General features: G+C 38.8%; 1 protein-coding gene across 1 annotated transcript in view; it reads left to right on the forward strand.

The window, feature by feature from the left end:
- The window catches only part of WDR64 (WD repeat domain 64), a 96962-nt gene that overhangs the window by 61366 nt on the left and 15139 nt on the right, over positions 1-20457 (forward strand). The window contains exons 14-20 of the mRNA XM_076334198.1: positions 8062-8188; positions 10402-10550; positions 12527-12650; positions 13940-14109; positions 16424-16600; positions 17514-17644; positions 18965-19057. Coding sequence (XP_076190313.1) covers positions 8062-8188; positions 10402-10550; positions 12527-12650; positions 13940-14109; positions 16424-16600; positions 17514-17644; positions 18965-19057 — 971 coding nt within the window. The remainder of the gene's footprint in view (positions 1-8061; positions 8189-10401; positions 10551-12526; positions 12651-13939; positions 14110-16423; positions 16601-17513; positions 17645-18964; positions 19058-20457) is intronic.

Below are 20457 nucleotides of genomic sequence, written 5' to 3' on the forward strand. Positions count from 1 at the left end.
CTTAGGTAGTCTGCAAAAAACCCCTACAAAATTAGCCTAGAGAAGAGAAGACTCAAGGGAGATCTCATTAATGTATATAAATATCAGAAGGGAGGGTGTAAAGAAGATGGTGCCAGGCTCTTTTCAGTGGTGCCCAATGAGAGGACCAGAGGCAATGAAAACCGAAACACAGGAGGTTCTGTCTGAACATCAGGAAACATTTCTTTTACTGTGAGGAGAGCAAACACTGGCACAGGTTGCCCAGAGAGGTTGTGGAGTCTCCATCCTTGGAGATATTCCAAATCTATCTGGATATGGTCCTGAGCAACCTCTCCAGGTGGCCCCTCTTCAACAGCGGGGTTAGACAAGATGACCTTCAGAGGTCCCTTCCAACCTCAACCGTCTGTGATTCTGTGATTCTATGAAAAAGTAAAAGGAATTAGAACTAATTTTAAATGTACTTTTTTGGCTCATACCTACATTTTCCTTCTCTAGTTCTTAGACTTATATGGTGTATAATATACATGCATGCTTACAAACAGCATGCAGCTGGACTGTTTGAGGAAAATATCTGTCCTAGCTACGGTTGTATCGTTGCAAAATGATGTTTTGTTTCTCAGTGTATCTGAGAATGCACAAATTTCCTTCATGAATGGATTGTCCTCATGTATTCTCAGCATACATGAAGGAAATGATCCATTAGATATTCAGCCTGTGCTGATTTCTATAGTTCTTCTACCAGAAAACCGAGATCTAGTGTTTAAGCTGTATTAAAAATAAATTTCCAGACCTGTTGTTTTCTGATTGCTTATTTTTCTATGGGGGAATGAAGAAAAAGGAGATCTTCAAAATGTAAATGAAGTGTTGCATACCTGAAAATTACTTCAAACACTATGTCTAAGATGAGAGCATCATTCTAAGATTGGCTGAAGATTGACAGGAGGAACCTGCCTGTTTTTTGAGCTCTTCTGATCCAGGTGTTCATGTCACCTCTGTCCTACACCTCTAGCTTCCTGTTTCTGACCCACACACCGTCTAAACGTCCACTGAAACTGTTCTCCAGAAGCGTAGAGGGTTAGTTTATCTTTGCATTAGGGGTCAGGTAGATCTATTGTCAGCACACCCAGCAGAAAGTACAGAGACAGACATACAGAGCCTTTACACAGTCTCAATCATTGCACAGCATCCAGTAAATATCCTGCAGGATCATTACTATACAATTAGACTCACTATTGCATATAACCCAATTTGATTCCTTTCCGGCATTGCTCCATGTTTGGGAAAAGGAAAGTAACTTTATATATTACCAGGTTAATGGTACTATCTGAGGAAGTGATTTGAAATGTCCATAATTTTGAACTTTGCCAAATTGCTGTCTCAATAAGGCACTAGTTATAGTACCATCTGCTGCAGCACGTTGCATTAATATGCTTAGAGCTAAATCCTCCTTGCCTTAGCCTCACAAGTAATCCCATTGACATCACTTTGTTCCTATGTCTTCTAATAACTACAGGGAGTTGTAGAACTTTGCAGGATCACCTTCAGGGATCACAAGACACACAACAGCACCCTCTGCAGATAACTTACTCTAGTAAATAACACGGCAAGCAGAACTGCAGTTTGACCTCTGTTTCATGCCTGGTGACTTTTGTCTTTGAGGGCTCAGATGTTCTGTATGAATTTGTAATTTTTTTCACTTAGACCATGGAGCCTTCAATGACCCCCTGAAACAGTTGAACAGTGTAGCAAACAGGGGCAGATAAACTAAACACTTCAACAGAAAATCAGCTTTAATTGTTGCTTACTCTTCCTGTCTATGCCTACAGTGAACACTGTGGCTAGGGCAACCTCTTTCTGCCCCAAGAGTGGTTGGATTTTGGGTTTTCCCACACAAGTGTTTTTTCATAAGTTGTTTTAAAGACTTGCAGCATCACCATTCTGTAAAACTGAGGAAAGTTGTCTGTCTTTTTCAAAAAATACATTTTCCTTAACTTACAAAAAGTATCAGCAGGATATGAGAGTTTGGAAGCACTAAAGGGAAGTTACTGTTTCCTCTTGAGAGTTGTTGAGATATTTTCTTTAGAGCAGTGTTTTAAGGTCACTTTCTTATTCTAAACTAGCAGTAATTTGAAGGGATTATCTTTTGGTGGTGGTGGGTATCAGCAAATCCTGGACTTCTTTAGTCCTTTTCTACCTCAGTTAATTACAGACAGAAAGGGGCAGAAGAGGATTCACTTCTTCCAAAGTCAAAGCATGTTTCCACAGTGGCGTCCTCATAACAACCCAGCAGGAGATAACTGTTCCCGAGCCTGAACTTTATTGTACTGAGAGCATGTAAAATATTTATTTACCAATTTTGTCTTGCCCTATTTCCCATCTTTGTTCTGTCTCCCTCTGCTCTTCCCATTTTAGTTGGTAAGATGAATCTCGCTCTTTGTCTGTCTCTGTGTGTGTTAAGAAAAATAGAAGAGAGGGATGTTGCTGTTTTTACATGCTCATAAAACATAGGCTTTAGACCAGATGGAAAAGATAGATGGTTTTTTCTATGTTCTAAGTTTTAGGGCTTGAAGGAAGGTGGTGCTTGAGAGAAAAGTGTTTATGTATGCAAATATACACATTTAAATTTTTTAAGGGATCTCAGAAGGCTTTGGCAAGAACTCCCACTGAATTCTGGAGGGATTTGGTTCCCAATTTTGCTTAGTGTCTGTGGAAATTCCATCTGTAACTATGTAGTTTTACCATTGGGTTGAAAAATGAAAGACACAAGAAGAGCACCCCAGAACAGAGGGAACTGATCCAGACTGCGGTCCTGGAGAGGATAACAGAGTAGTTTGCTGAAGCTGTTGCAGCTGAGATAGGAAAGAGAGGCAGCGTGCATTCCTCGAATGCTCCTCCGTGCCTGTTACCGATTGTGTGAAGGAGGCTGGCCACAAAGTGGGAACACAGGCAAGAATCTCTGTTCTGCTAACTCTTGAAAAAGGTGTATCTGTGGGTCAAGGCCAATTCTGCTAGCACCCAAACTGAACCAACAAGTTGTTCATTAATGTAAGCCAGTGTTGTAGATAGAATGTTGCTGTAAGCATAGCTCAGCTTTTCCTGTAAGGTGGAAACAGCAGGAAGAAGGAAAGAAGTTGTTTCCAAAAGCACTTGAAGCTCCTTCTCTCCGCACTCCTTCTCCTCCCTAATATGTTTTGTTTGCTTGTATATAGTCTGTATTCTGTGACTTCAGAAGACATAGTCTAGAAGCATTTTGCCATAAATATGTTTTCAGAGGGCTTCAGGGATTCCTGGCATTTGTCAGGCTGCTGTGGGAAGTTCTTCAATAAATAAGTAGAACAGTAAAGTTACTATTAACAAAACATTCCTAAGGCAACTCCCCCTAGTCACCTCCTAATTTCTAAATAAGCATGCCTTTTGCTGCCACTCTTCATGCATGAATTCATGCACAGTCATGTGTGCTGATGCAGACGAACAGCAGTGACGCGATATCTCGCGGCCACGCTGGTGATGCCTCGTGTGGGAGTTACTCACGTGGAACAGTGGTTTATGTAATCTCCCCATCCCTGCCCACAGGCTGGGAAAGGAAGAAGGCCAGAAGGAAGGGAAGAGATTTATGAATGCTGTGACGTGTCCAGGTTTTTGCTGTCACTTTAAGTGACTGCATTTTCTTAATGTGGTACTGGCATTAATAGATGAACAAGCAGCAAGAAATAGTGCGAGAGGCTCTTACTTATATTCACTTGTGCTGTAAAATCACCTTCTCTTCTTATTGCTTTGATAAAATGTCAAATTTATGTTTCAGTTGTTGACCAATTTAACTTAAATAGTCCATGAGATTATTAGAATTGTCTGTCTTCAGTTTTGTTTTGTATAATTTCACTAACTTTGTCACACATCTGGTTGATGTTTATGGAAAGGTCATTATATCTCTGTTCAGTGACTTATTCTCTTCACCTGACTACAGTGTCTCCATAGATACCTACTTCTGATTAATCTTCAGCTCTTACAGCTGTTTTTATGTGCTCTAAGTGTGACCATGCCAGAACTGAGCTTGGAGATTGTTGTGGTTTAACCCGGCAGGCAGCTAAACACCACACAGAAGTTCACTCACTCCCCCCCCCACAGTGGGTTGGGGGAGAGAATTGGAAAAAACAAAAAAAGTAAAATTCATGGGTTGAGATAAAGACAGTTTAATAGGACAGAAAAGGAAGGGAAAATAATAATAATAGCAATAGTAATAATAATGATAAAGGGATATATAAAGCAAGTGATGCATGGTGCAGTTGCTCACCACCCGCTGACCGATGCCCAGCCAGTCCCCGAGCAGCGGCCCCCCCGGCCAGCTTTCCCCCAGTTTATGTACTGAGCGTGACGTCACACGGTATGGAATGTCCCTGTGGCCAGTTTGGGTCAGCTGTCCTGGCTGTGCCCCCTCCCAGCTCCTTGTGCACCTCCAGCCTTCTCAGTCGGTAGAGCATGGGAAGCTGAAAAGTCCTTGACTGGTGTGAGCACTACTTAGCAACAACTAAAACATCGGTGCGTTATCAACATTGTTCTCACCCTAAATCCAAAACACAGCACTGTACCAGCTACTAGGAAGAAAATTAATTCTGTCCCAGCCGAAACCAGGACAGAGATCTACCTGCAACATTGCCCTAACTTTCTCGACTTTCATCACCTATTCTTCTTTCTATTTTTGCTGGTCTACTGTCAGCTAGATGAACAGTTTCATAATTTTTTCTCGTCAACCAGTTTTCCTTCTTCAAGCCTTCTCACTGCCTATTTCTCTTTTTGTATGCTTTTGAAATTGCATGTCTGAGTAAACTCCTGAAATGTAATCAGAAGTCTATCAGAGGAATATGATGGACGTGGTTCTTCTGACTCAGTACTGTCTCAGAGAAAATTTAATCTCAGTAAGAAGTTCTTTTAGAGCCTTTTCCTTTTGAGTTTTCCTGAAAATAAACAAAATATTCAGGAGAAATTTTCTTCTACTTAAAATTGTGAAACACTCATGTATGAACTTCTCTCTGGTGCCAAAGGTGATCTGTTTAAACACTGATTGATGTATCATCTGTTTCTTTTCTTCCTTTCCTTTTCAGAATTTTGCTGGATCCACTGTAACTTCCTTTAAAATCAGGTTACTGATGGAAATTCCAATAATCTCAAAATCTGTGTATCTCCCTGAATAATTTCCATCCATTATTGTCTCCCTTATTTTTTTCTGCATACAGTGAACAGTCTCCTACTTGGTTTGGGGTTTTTTGGCAACTTTTTTTTTCTGTGCTGAGATTCTCTTTTAAGTGAAAAAAAGAGAGATACTTCAACATTTTATAACATCCAGAGTAACAAACATTCATTCTCAATTGTATCGTGTGTGTCTTTGGAAGAAATCATTCCTGGCAATTGAAATCAACTTTTCATAACATGAACATATGCACAAGTGAAGTCTTCCTCATTATCAAAAGCATTTGTAAGGACACGACATACTGCCTATGAATTATAATGGGCACATACTCTGTTCAACAGAAAAATAAATAGATTTCAAAATGAAGAAGGGAATAGGCGATGGTGAGGAAAGCTGAAATAGTCAAAACTTCTAGGTTATGTTTCAGACTATGATTTGCTGTGTGTCATTTGGGAAACCACTTACTTTCTCTGTTTATTGGTGTAAAATGAAAATTTTTCCTGAGTTATATATATAGTTATATAAAAGAAATAAAAGTTTAAGCTTTTATGTGATCAAATGGACAGATACAAGTGGTACTCTGCAGACATAAAATTATCTAATCCCAAATTTGCAGAGAAAGTATTTCTCAGGGCTGTTTTAGGTTTTCAAAGATCTTTGTATTAAAAGGTGAGTGACATTACAGAACTGAATTTTCTGAGTTTTCAGCAGTGAATTTGATTGTAGCTGTTTTCTTTATGAGATTGACAGATTGTTCTTGTTTTTTCCTCAGAGTACTTCCTGTCAGATTGCTAGCTTCGTGTTAGGCAAGATGAGCTAAAAGCAATTATTTTGCAAATCAAATATCTTTAATGATAATTTAATCCATCTTTCTTCTACCAGTCATCACCATTTCTAGGTCAGTAACACCCTGACTGTGCTGAATTTGAGTTACGCATCAGATAGGTAGTAGTTTCTAGCACTTCTGATAAGACTGGCTGCAAGTCATTTCCTGGGGCGCAACTTGTTAATGGCCTTAGTAAATAGCTTATGTCATTAAAACTTTTATGAAGTTATATGAAAGTGCCAAACAGAGCTCCACATTCTTTGTTCTGGCTAATCTCTTTTAAGGTTTTCTAAGGTGCCAGTCATTGTGCTGTCAAATAAATCAGTCAGAAAAAAAACCCAGTGATTTCAAAATGAACTTCCAGTCTTGCTGTCCCAATTCTGCTTGCTTCTTTTTGTGTTACAACGCCCATCTGTTATGGACAGATGCTCAGGCCGGTTTCAAGAGGCTTACTGGATGGTCTCTCCCCATTGGGCAAGTTAATGTACCAACACAGATGCTTTTACCTGTGGGTGAATTAAGTAGGTTTTCAGGAATATAATGCAAGAATCTGCACCCAAGCTGTCTGCTGCAGACATCTTTGGACTTGGACCTACCTTTACCATACTGTTTGTTGCCATACAGGAGATCCTGGGATGAATCAAAGAAATGGCAGTGGATTTTCCTAGAATTTTTCCTAGGATTTTTTTTTTCCCCTCATCAGATCTCCCCAAATTATTGCTCTTTTAGAGAAACAGCAGCCCAGCCCCAGTCGGGGCAGGCTGGCTGCTTCATGCTTCCTGGCCAAGACTATGAAGTTAGAATTTGACTAACTGCATCAAGATCACCTAAGAAAAGCCACTGAGATCTCAAGTGAGTGACAAAGTTAAGAATAAGGAACAGGTGAGAGAGGAAGACATCCAGGAACTGTAGCACAGGAAGCAGAATTACTCATGTGAAATTTCTGTCTGAGACGCAGCTCAGTTATCAAATCCAGTTGAATATTTCATGGGTTTGTCCTATGTGTTTTATGGACTTACATTATATGGAGCATTTCATCCAAAGATTCAATGACTTTTGTCAACACCCACAACACTCCCAGTATTGATGGGAGCATTGTACCAACATGTGTCTTTGTGTTAAAATCCCAATTAAAAATGCAGCCCCACCTTTTAATAACACAATTGAATGAATACAAATAACTTGCACAAATCCCTATATAAAACTCACCACGGTTTTGGCAGCTGAATAAGAATTGCAGGCAGATGTGATGACAGAATAACTTTTGAGAGCATAGTAAGATTATCTTGCAGGGAAATACACCACACTAAAAGCCATGGGATCTGAGCAATTAAATCATGATTTCTTGCAGGATTAAAAGCAGTTTGCATGGGATAGCAGTAAGTTCAACACAGCTTTTGATCAGGCAGGATGAATAAGTGCTGCTAACATGTAATTACTGATGAGTAATTCTAGAGTTTAAAGCAAGTTCTGTGTTTTCCATTGAAACTGAAAGTAAGAACAAATATATCTAATATACCTAGTGCTCCTTACAGGATAGTACCCCGACTGTGATCGGTAGCATTTGCTTATGGAGAGCACAAGAGCTATATATGCATAAAAATGATCCTTCTGCGGGTGTGTCCTGATCCTGATTTGCTCCAACATCTGCTGTCAGTCAAAGATTTCAGGAATTCCTTTATCCGGAACCCTCTGAAATTTATCTTTGTACTGTCTTTGTACTTTGTACTTTGACAGTCCAGTTCAAATACAAGCTTTTAAACTATTGGCATTTATCTGTACATGACTGAAAAGTATGACACAATAAAGTAGAACCAATTACCAGGAGATCTGGTTCCGCTGTGGACTTGTCAGGTCAAGATCACAAAACTCAGCCTTTCTGTGCCTTTTATCCTTAGTAAAATGGGGATAAGGATACCTTTGATATTTGTCTTGCTTATTTTGGGATGTACCATGCTTAACAATGTGATTTTCATTGGAGGCTGTAATATTACTGTCATAGAAACAAAAAGTAGTTGAAAATCCAATCACGATACAGTACTAGATTTTTCTCCCCTCTCTCTCCCTTTAGATTTTTAGAGTGTGGGATATACAGACCCTTTCGCTGCTGCAGGTCTTCCATGATAATCAAAGGAGTCCTGGAGAGATGGAGACCTTTGCCATGGTATTTGACAATGATCGTGGCACGCTTATCACTGGTATGTTACTGCAGCTGATGTGTGAGAGCATGCCCCTTCTCCTAGAATGCGATTTCCTTTATGATTACATGCAACTGAAGTTGAGTACAGGAATAAGGTATATGAGATGTACAGAATAGTGGGAGGTAAGGGTATTTGCACATGAAGATAATTTTAAAGTGGATCTTGTTATATATGGTGCTAATTTCAATATAGAAATAGGCATGAAAATATGCAGCTTGGGAATTAACAGTAGGAACCAGAGGCAATGAGAAAGGCTTCTCTAAAGGCAAGGTGAGCCTTCCTTAGAAAAATTAAACTACAGATATTGTTCTGTAGCCTTGTCATTCCTTGAAAGCTACTAAGCTGCTGATCTTCCCCTAACTATTCCTCTAGCACCCTCCTCCCATTTGGAGATCAAAGCAGCAAAGTATAGTCTCTGTGGAGCCCTCACAAGTGTATTCAAACTCCTTATTTAACTCGGTAGCGACAGAGAGCCCCACAATCTGTGGTGTCAACAGATGCACTGTCCAACTGATCAGGAATAAAATACTGTGGGAGCTCATCCCGAGGTTTCTGGACTCTGTTTCCTGACTCTGTAGCAGGGAGCCTGGAACCTCTGAGGGACCAGAGCTTCGCAGGTGTCACTAAGGATGTTAGCCTTCTGTATCTAAGGCAGAGACTCTGGAAACCAGCAGGGTTTGTCTGCCCCAGAGACATAGTCACTGGAAAAAAAAACCAGCTTTGAACCTGTTCTGGGGCTATAGAGGCCTGAGACATACCAGGCAAATAAGGTCATCATCTTTGGAGACAGCTTTTTCTGTTCTTGGATTCAGAACAAGGCACAAATCTTGCAAAGCCTGTCAAATCTGAGAAGATGAATGTGAAATATTTTGTTTTCAGTGACTTGGTAGTTCCTCCTGAATCTTTGTGCCAATAAACTTGTTTTAGAAGCCTAAATATATACATTGGACTAGAGTCCACAAATTGTTACCTGTATTTAGGCATTTAGTAAGCACTGCAAAGCTTAAGAAACTTCAGCTTCTAGGTCTTATTTTAAAAATGCCCAGAATATTAATCAGTTTAGTTTTTAAAGATTTCTAATCACTAAAGGATACAGATGTGATCTTCAGTTGAAATTTAAGTTAGTGAGATTTTCAAGGCTTAGTAATGTACGAATTTTACATGGATAAATCCTTGACAAAATGAGGTAACTTTGCCCTTATAAACAATGATTAGAGCAGTGCCTAAATATCTGTAAAAATCTGGTCCTGGACTCTGTTAATGATTCCATTAAAAGGCTAAGTGAATGTCTCCTTGCCCCTGCAGAGGACAAGAGACTGAGGCTATATGTGGGCAAATTAATTCTCATTGTTATGTACCTGGCTTTACAGAGGAGATTTTCAGTTATTAGTTCACTAACATCCATAAATCACAGCTCACCTTCATGCTTCATTTGAATATTGCCATAGCTTTTTTTCTGTGCCTTTTTCCAAGCTGCTGGCCTCTATACCTGGACTTATGTCATGTATTAGGCAATTTCATCCTTTGCTGCATACTCACTGCTGACCGCTGCTCCTCTGCTGGTAGAACCACAGTAATACTGGAACTGCAATAGGAGGCTGCATGTGTAGTCTGGCTTGTGAGCCTGCATCGTAGAAACTTTGTCCTTTCTTTTGTCTTGTTGTCCCCATCTGCCTCTCTGTCTTTGCAACCCTTCTGATCCAAGAGCACTGGAAAGTGTCTGGAAAACACCATTCAGACCTGCGGTGCTGTATAAAGGGAGGTACTGGAAAGACATCATCATTGCCTGCAGATAGAATTGCTTTATCTCTAAGAAAGCAGATACCAGAATTTATTTTAGTGATATAGCTGCCAATTAGAGTTTTATTTATTTGGGTTCATTCCACTCCATGACAACCTACTCTGGGACTGGGAGATTTATGGCTCCTAATGATTTGGGGTCAGGGTATCAAACCCATAAAAGATGGGCAGGTGGTTGTTTAAGGCAGGTGAATACTTAGCCATTGTTTAACTGGTGCTTTGTGGGGAGCATGTGTGAAAGTTTTCCAGTTTAGAGAATAGATATTCTCAAGAAACAGACAATATTCCTTATCCTCTTCAGAAGAACTCAAATGAACCCTATGGTTTACATAAAATCTTTTTATATCCAGGGAAAGTAACTGGTACTATACACAAAATGTATATATTCTCACTCCTCTCACCCTGTGCAGGTTCAGCTGTCATTGATATTTATCCCCTAACTCATATGATACAGGATACGAGACAGGTGCCACAGACACATGAGAAAAGCATCAACGTTCTGGTTTACAACAGGGCTTTTCACCAGATTCTCACTATCTGCTCTGAGTCAATACTGAAGGTGAGTGTAAGTTGTCACCATTTAAACTGAAAAAGAAAAGTCTCAGCTTTTTTAATTACAAATAAGTTACTGAGCAATTAGATAAGTGATTAGTGTTTATTACTCAAAGTGTTGCTTTTGTGGCTATTTTTGTGCTCAAATTGTCCAGGGAAGTAGTAGCCATGATGAATAAACTATTTGGGTTCAGCAGCATTACTTTTCTCAGATAAGTACTTCCCTGACCTGCACTGACATAACTGCACTGCAAGCACCAGGCAGATTGAGCAAGGCTTCAGAGGGACTGGATTTAGCTGTAATTTTATTTCCTTTGACTGAATAGGTACACTTCACCTGTTCCTGCAATGGATTCTTGCAAGTATAGCAATAGTAGTGAAAATCCATTGGCTATTTAGTAGCTACTAAGGAAAATTTTAACTGCCATGATGCCAAACTGTGTATCCGATCAAAAATTCATGCAAGCACAATTACACATTATTCTTCAATTCAGAAGGCATATCTCATAAGCTTCTCTTTAAAGTTTAGGAAGTGCTTGAGTCCCAGTCAGCTTAGTAGAATATAAATGTGTACTTTAGACATTCTATGGATTGGTATAAAACGTGAAAAAAGTAGCTTTGTAAAAACAGGACTGTGTAAAAGATGCTGCTCTCAGATGAAAAGATGCCTTCACTAAAATTGAAAAGTTTCATTGGCACATACAGTGTGCCTAAACTATAAAAGCTGACTTTCTGTCCTTCTGTTTTGCTGCTTATTCTTTTGTCTGATCTGCTTCTATTTGGCTAGCAGTTCTGGAGCCAATTTGCTGACCTTCTGTAGATCCTTTTCTCATTCAAATTATTTCCTAGAACATGTTGTTCTGAGCCTTACAAGTCATACAGTGAGGGAGAAGTGTTGAATATAATAACCAGTTAACAAGAAAAATAAAGTGATGGAGATCACTTTTATCACTTTTTATCACAGCTCTGTTTGTGTTGAAACATTAATGAAAAGATTAAACTTGCCTATTAACTTTACCATTTGCATTTGAACCACTAAAAAATATTTGCCATGCAAGTGTCAGAAAACCCACAGATTAATAAAATGAATCATTACTGGTGTAATTAACAGTGTGACAATGGTCATCAGAGGTACTGAGGACCTGCAGTTTTCATCGACTGTTGATGGGGTTAGATGGCAAGATTTGTAGGGAGAGGTAGCACCTCTTATTGGGCCAGCTGGCGATGCATGCCATTCCTGCGGAGAAAGGCTTGTTTGTGTAAAGGTTTGTTCATTTTACACACTTGGTAAAGGTGTTGATTCTCACTGTAAACCCTGCCTTCCTTTAGACCACGATGGCTACACCACCATTACAATTATATTACAATTGTAATTATTACAATTATTACAAGACAGCTTTGGGCACTTGGTGCTGCAGAAAATCAGATCCAGACGGTGCACATGACATGAGTGGCTACTTCATAAATCCAGCTGAATCTGAGCTATCCCACTCCAGCAACCAAACTTTGTACTGGTACTTCATTATAATGCATTGCTTAAATTCCCAAAAGGATTAGATAATGATCAGATATAGTTGTTCCTACATTTTTGGACCAAATGTTTACGAAAAGCCTCATTTTGATATTCAGCATGGAAATTATAGCTCAAACCATTGTTTCTAGTTAGATTTCTTTGCTTTTGCACTGTAAAAACTCATATTTAACAACAGTCTCTCTGACTTAACAGGGGTCTTTCTCATAGCATACTAAATAGAGCCTCCCCTTGCCAGAATGGCTTCTCTGGGGAGAGGGACATTTTCAGGGAAATTACGCTAGTATTTCAGTAAAAGAACACGGTAGTGTGCTATCGTAACAGAGAACCTATTTCACGGGATGTGAAAATTTGCTCTTGGAAGTATTCGTCTTTCTCCAATTACACTAGAACACATTGTGTGATGAGTTTTAGAGGATGTAGTACAAATAATTACCATCTTATTTTTTCAGGTCTGGGACCTAGAAACAGGATATCAAATATATCAGATTGAAGATGCGCATGGGCTGAATACTGAAGTGACCTGTGCAGCCATTGAAATAAATGGTTTTTATCTTGCTACTGGGGCATGTGATGGTAAAGCAATTAAATAATTACCACATTTTTATTACATTTATATAAAATGCCATATTACACGAGCAGACAGAACTCTGTCTTGACTGTCTCAGTGACAGAAGAATGAATTTTGGCTTTCTTCCAAGGTGGGAGGAAGCATGCACAGAAAGGAACGCACAACTGTCGGTCTGGGAAAAAGGGGGGGGGGGGGTGTCTTGGTTGGGTTTTATTTGATAGGTGATTCATAGAAAGGTGATTTTTGGCTGCTTGGGCTCTGGTACTTTGCTAGCATATTGCTCTCTGGAAGACTATCTTCAAAGCTCTTGGTCTGAAAAGATGTTTCCTCATAGTACTTAGGACCTAGATCTGTAACTAAATGGCTGCAGATGGAGAACAGTAGTTTTTCAATTTTATAGTATCTAAGCTCAATTTTATAGTGTCTGCAGGCACTGAACACTAGAATATATATCTCTACCTGTTTCCTGACGTTTTCACATGTGTTATTTAGGGTGCATCAGTTTTAGATAATGTAACAAGACCTCTCCAATACACAAGTGCTACACTGAATTCTGCAGCAAACTTTAATAATTTTGTAATCTGTTAACATGATTGAATAATTCTTCTCACATTCAAATGTTCAAGAGTACACACCTGAAGTATTAAAATATATTAAATATATGAAAGCTGCCTCACATAAAGACGAGATGGCCATTTCCACACAGCATACTGGCTAATGTTTCTTGTTTATACTTGGGAGCAGAGACTACACCCTTTATGGATCTTAAGAGCATGACAGAAAGTGAATGCTACCAATTCTTACAAAAGTGAAGTCATATGTAATAACTGCTTCACTTAAGATGATGCTGTAGCTCCTTCTCCCCACTAGCTCTGTGGGACAAGTCCAGCAACCAGGTCCCTCTGCTCCTTGCTGTAGCTCAGAACCTGAAGTCTTCTGCCCGACAGGCCACACTCTGCTTGCTCTCTGATGACTTTAGTCCAGAAACAGAAGTACGATAGGCTTCTTTTATCCTGGGCTGCAGCATAAAACAGACATGGAAAAAAGATGGAAAAATGGTGGGGCTAGTGATGAGGATGTTTTCTGGTAAGTTCTGTGTCCCTAAGGGTGCTTTCCTAAGAAACACACACACTGTTACAGCTTTTGAAAGACCAGTGACCTAGCTCTGAACCTTCAGTTGGATTTTCTTTTCTTCTCCTTTTGCTGTTTGATTCAGTTCAAGTTTCTGACTTTGAAGCACAGGTTATTGCTGAAAGTTCATTCCCTTTTGTATATCTTTCTCATCTGTGTGTAGGAACAGTGAAAATTTGGGAGTTTGAAAGTGGGCAGGAAGTTAAAGCCTTGCCTTTGGCCCAGAACAGCAAAGATGAGTGTCGTCTGCTGAAGATAGTTTATCTGAAGGCTAATGAGAGTCAACATGCACTTCTTCTTTTGGAGCAGAGTGGGAAGATGAAAATCATTCAGGTTTTTCAAATACACTTTTTTTTTTCTAATTTCATTTGGTAGCTCCTAATTTTGGAGGTAAAATAGGACTTTTTCATTAATTAGTAGATAAACTTTTAGAAACTGTCAAGCAAAAATCCACTTTCTGCATGTCATCAAATTAGCTTTCTGCCTTTCTGTCTAAGTATTAATATGTTCACTAATCCATTGCTGGTTTTCAGCATTCTGATAATTTCTTTCCTTGCATTGGCTTTTCTGTTTGTGACTGAGGTTTCAGTAGCTATAGATCCTTTAAGGTAAAAGCTTTAAAATATTGCTGTTGTTATAGGTAGCGTTTACCCTGTTTAAAGAGTTTCTAGTTCACCAGCAATGGAGACTGGTTAGAACTGTTCCTGCAAATCCTGTTTATGTATCTATCCCCACTGCACTGGTCAGAGCCCTGCTTTTTAACAGCACCTTAGACCTAGGGCCATGTTCTCATGAGGCAGCTGTACCTTTTCATCCTGCACCACTGCCTTTCAGCCTTAGTGCGCTCCTTGGGCAGTGGAAGACAGAGCATCACCTTCTTGCGTTCTGGACACCCGTCCTTTGTAGAGATCACTGTCACGGTTCAGCAGCTGAGCCCTCAGACTCAGATATTGCTGACCCATCCCAGTCATTTGTACGCCATAGAGGCTCCATTTAATATTTACTAATAGGAAGCTCCCATGACTCGGGATTCAGTTTCACAAACCTCAGAGGCCTCAGGCCTATACACTTCTGTCACTTTGAAGCTCTTCAACTGTAGCCTAATATCCCTCTTGATATATTTTCCCTCTTTGGAGAGTAGGTGACCATGGTATTATCCTGCAAAAAACCTCAATATTGGAGAAGATTTTGGCTAAAGGATGTTTTTTTTTTTTGGTCTAAAATTACTAGATTAAGACAGTGGCTGCTTAAGAACTGTTACAAAGAAACAAGACAGTAATAAATCAGATGATTGACTTGCTTGGCTTGATTTTGAGAGTCTACTCTGTTCCCTTCAGCTAAAATTAACAGGATGCATTTGGAGCTCACAATAATTGTGGTTTCATTTCTCAGACAAACCATGTTTCTGTAGAATTTTCTTCCTCAAATTGGAATGTTTCACTTGGGATAAAATTCTCCTTCTGAAACTTTAAATCCACTATCTGCAAGGGAACAAAGGTTGTGGGGAGAAGTAATAAGTTTTACTAGACAGATGATACATTTAGGGGAAAAAACATACAAGCTCTCATCTTGGTAAATAATTTATTACTTTTGAGCCTCCAGCTAATAAAAATACAGGGTTTGCTTTTGATACTCGGATTTTTCTGAAATACTACATCACACCAATTGCCCCCCAATGTTATTACTGAAACTGTTAAATCATTCATGCAATGTAAATGTATCCCTTGACAAACACGTTGGTGAGGAGTTGAATCTCCTCCAAGTCTTTATGAATCTAAGTACATTAATACTGTTTCACATAATTGCAGAACTACTTTTTTATACAAATGTTTCAGTGATAAAGAGAAATACAGGTTGTTATTATTATTATTAGCTTTTTAAGAGGCTCTGAATATAGTAGTTAGCAAGGTAAACTTGAGTAACACCCCAAAACCAGTTCATCCTTTGCAGGAATCTGCTATAGATCTTTCAATTTTTAGTCCTTCCCCCAAGGTATTTCTTGTTTGATACACTTAATATCATAAGATTTACTAAAATCTTAATCATTGTTTCATTCTGGAGTTCAAGACATCTATGAAAACAGTAGAAAACCTAAGGAGCTGATTTCAGTAACACTTCGCAAAATGGACAGAAATGTCAATGTTAAAGCAGAAACTAGATACTGAAGTGAATTTGTTATAGTCAGAAAAACTATCAAGGTAACTCCCAGTAGCCTCTAGACACAATGGGGAGGAATCAATGTCTCAGGGCCATGGCTGAACCATGGCTTGTTCTCCTCACACAACTGGAACAACCACCAGTTTTGCTGGTATGGTACCTATGAACTGGAGACCAGCAATGTTAATAAAATAAGCAGCTATAACTGAAGAGACAACTTATTTTAAGGGGGTAGTTAAACTGAATAAAACCAAAAGCTCTGAACTCCACAGCTGGACAGCCTCTACTATAACAGCAGGTAATTTAAAGTGAGCTGGAATATCTCTGGCTGGCACTTCAGTTTGCAGTGTAGGCATATGCTAGGTGATACCTGTAATAGTTTTCGTAGTTTGGCACAGAAAACAAGCTTTTGATATACACTTGCTGATAATTTTCTTATGAACAGAGAAATCCTTTCCTTCCTCTTTCATTAAGTCAGTTATTTTAATAGGGTAACTCAGTTCAAACGTCTCTATATGTCACATGGGTGCTTCCTGAAGCGGTGTCGTTTCCACGAAGAAATCCAGTTGTGTCTCTGTCACTGAAGCCTGACACCTTACAAACACGTGATTTTTTTCCGGATATTCAGCTGCTGTCTGACACCAGTTCTCGAAGGAATGATACAGAGGTGAGAAACACTTCAAAAAGTTCCACATTGTTTACAGAAGATTAGAAAGTAAAAAGTTTACTGTGCCCTCAAGGATTTCATGTTTTAGCAACAGGATAAGAACTAAGTAAGTATTCCAAACTTTTCAGTACACTGAAGGTCTAAAATAAATCATGTAAGAAAGTGATTGTTTCTAAGGGCTATATCTGCCTAATAATCCATTGCTTCGTTGTCTCCATGATTAAGCAGCTGCTCTGAACATACACTTCACATTCCTGTACAAAATAGTTAGTTGAGGTTCTTGTATAAAGTCTTCTAGAAATGAAATGCGGTTCATTACTATAGCTAGACTGACCTTCAGTAATAGTGGCACATAAAGATCAAGCTGGGTGTTAAAGTGATTCCATTTTCTCTTCTTACTGCTTTGGTAAAATAAGATGTCAAATTTATGTTTCAATTGTTGACCAATTTAACCTGAATAGTCCACGAGGCTTAAGTTTTGTTTTGTATAATTTCACTAACTCTGTAACAGATCTGGATGATGTTTATGGAAAGGTCATTATATCTCTGTTCAGTGACTTATTCCTTTAACCTGGTTAGAGTATCTCCATAGATATCTATTTGTGATTAATCTTCAGTTCTTACAGCTGTTTTTACATGCTTTAATTGTGACTGTGCCGTAGATAGCAGGTCAGGTTGGCAAATGGAGGCCGCTGTCCTCTGCAGCAGGGTGTCTCCCAGTACTATCGCTCCCTGCTTCCTTCTGGTGTTTCTGCGTAGCTCAAATACAATAGTATTAGAATAGTATTGAATATGCAGTTGTTGTAGACACTGTCAATTTAGTCATCTTGTTAAATTAACAGTTAAAACATTTCATTCTTTAATGTCCACATTGCTCCTACTCAATTTTTTTTTTTCAATATGTTCTTTGTAGAATTTTGTACCTTCTGTGGAAATGAAGTGTTTTGATGTTTTAAAAGTAGAAGGATGCAGTTTGATAGCTACAGGAAGTGCAAATGGTGCAATAATTTTGTGGGATTTTGAATCTGCCTCTGTGAGATGCCTGTAAGTATTGCTTTCATGGAGGCATTTTGATCTCTAGTATTTCATACAAACTTTTCAAATGGCATACTGGAAATTCTAAGATACCCAACTGTAAAGGGTGATGGACAAGCAGGAGTTAAAGTAGCAATTTATGTGGGCCCCCCTCTCTCCCACTTCAAATTACTTTGCTAGCTAGTCCTGACATTGCAGGTAGGAGAAGTGATCAAGAGAGAGAGTCATTTGGGGAAGGGATGATGTAATTAAGAATAGTGTTTTAGCATAACTCGGCACTGCCACTGAAGGAAACTCTCACTACGTTAAGTCACTCTGTCATTGACTAGAGGCTGCTACTGAGCTGTAGAAACATCCGTATTTTGGAAGTTTTGTGTTTAGGAGGATATCTGGAAATAATGCTACTTCAGATGATAATGGCAGATGTTCTACATTATCAGTATCAGTATCATTGTCTATACCTAGAAGACTAGAGGTCACATTTAACAAGGAGAAATCTGAAGTGATTTTGGAGGTTTGGGAGTAAAAATCTTTCACAGAAAGTGACAAAAAGTGAGCATAGGATGGTTCCAGATATTCTCATGTGGATTAAGCTGCTACAGGAAGTTCACAGGAAAGTGAACAATGACAACATGTCTGGTTAGACTGAGTGGAGCAGCACGGCAGTATTTCTGTGTTGGTGATGGAACGCACACCTTTTAAGACCATACAAAGTCAATATTTAACTATCCTACCCAATAGTTTCACAGCATCCTTCATGTATAAAATTGGCATGTTTGTGAGAAAGTGAGCTGAGTTTTTCTATACTACGGGAAATTAGCAAAACTTAACTGCAGTTCTGGCTCTGGCTCTTCGTTTGCTTTTGCCTCCCCATATATGAGGGGGCCAATTCATGTGGATGCATGGAAGACAGGAAAGTCAGTGCTTTGTAAGTAGAGTATTTTACCCAGGGTTCACACAACTGGTTTGAATGCCAGGAACAAGGTACTTTTCTAATATTAACTTAGCTAGTTAACTTCAACATAAGTTACTTTACTTTTCTCTTAAATACTAATTCTCAAGAAAATACTTGGCTGAATGAAATGTTCATCATTCCATCAGGTTCCTGTTTTTCCTGGCACAGGCACATTCTGTACCTATTCTTCACTGACATTAATCCATCATGACTGATTAACTGATTCTGAAAAATTATATCTAAAACTTTTAGGTGACATTCATTCTGGGAAATGAAATGTTTAATGTTTTAGATTACAAATAAAGTCTGCAACTTTTTCTGGGAACAATGCACAACCTATCTGACACATCTTGTGCAAACATCTTTATTTTCAGGTGTAAAATTAATGAAGACAGCCAGGCGTCAGTTCTTCAAGCATCTGGAGTCAATGCCATGTTATTCCTTGTACATAGTGCTTTCTCTTCCAGGTAACTGTGTGCATTTTATCTTCCCCCAGGACAGGCGTAGTCATTTGGAAATTTGTTGTAGTAAACTGATGTAATGTTTGTCCAAGACAGCTGATTTCATTTGAGATTTTCTTTGCATTTAATCAATTCAAGTTCAAACAGTTAATTAGCTTTCCCATCCTTAAACTTGTGTAATGCTTATCAATCCATATTATATGTTCTTTTTTTACCAGTCCACTAAGCTATCCTTTTGTCCTCTAAATGACCTTATAAGTCTCAATTCTGTTGAAGAATTCAACAGAAGTCAGCTTTTGTCAGGTATTAGTTTTCCTGTGTACTGTACCTTCTTTGATTCTTATCTCTGTGAGCTAACTCTGTGTGGCAGCAGGCTTTTTCTTTATTTTAAACCTGATACAGTCCTCACAGTATTAGATACTCTCAGCAAACAAAGAGAGAGGCAAGCTCATTGAAGTAAGCAGGCTCAAGTTTCATCTTAAAACAAACTAGAAGCTGGCATAGGTTGGTAGTGTTGGATGGAGAACAAAATTGTAGTCAAATATATTCATTTTGAGAGAAAGGCATTGCACGTGTACATAACTTCAGAAGTGCTTGTCTTCCAATGGATATGCAAAGGCAATGGTAGCCAAAAGGGCTCAGTATGGTTTAAATATTTATGCGGCTTTAGGGTCTTAAGCAATTAAGCAGCTTTTTTGCTCTCCTGAATCATAGGGATGGTTTATGGTCTTATGTTGCTTTAAAACCTTCAAGTAGCTTATGCATTTACTACACCCCTAAATGTACCAGTGCCACTTAATTGAACATAAATTTGCTTATTGAGATTATAGCTTAATTATTAATTTAATAAATCCTAGCTAAATTAAAATGTGGTGATTACAATTCACAAATAGAATTTTTTATAAATCAAGAAAAGTTCTGATTATGCTTAAGCAGGAGGATCCTACAATGTCTTTGAATCATATAGGCTTAGGATGTTTTGTACGTACCGGGAAGGTACCTGGATGAATTTGACTGTGAGCATATATACACACACAAAGTTCAAGAATGGTAGCAAGTTTGTAAAATCAAACACTGAAAAATTACAAAGTCATGGCCACCTGTCCAAATTTAAGTGGGCTACCCCAGCTGCATACTTTCTATCTGTGTTTTACATTATCCCAGTTATTCAGATACTTTTGTCAAAACCAGAGCAGCTGTGACATTGGTGTAAGTTATGTGGCCAGAACCTCTCACTAGCAGAGTTCGAACTTTTCTTGACTCAGAAACACAAACATCGAAGACCACCTCCAAATTTTTTTCCTGAGTTTCTTCCACAGAATCCCATTTCTGATCCTTATCTTAACAGATTGAAAATAAGTTTCTATAATTAATTGAAAACTATTTGCAGAGCAAAGCACTGTGTA

The sequence above is a fragment of the Aptenodytes patagonicus genome, chromosome 3 (assembly GCF_965638725.1).
Source record: "Aptenodytes patagonicus chromosome 3, bAptPat1.pri.cur, whole genome shotgun sequence".
Taxonomy (NCBI): domain Eukaryota; kingdom Metazoa; phylum Chordata; class Aves; order Sphenisciformes; family Spheniscidae; genus Aptenodytes; species Aptenodytes patagonicus.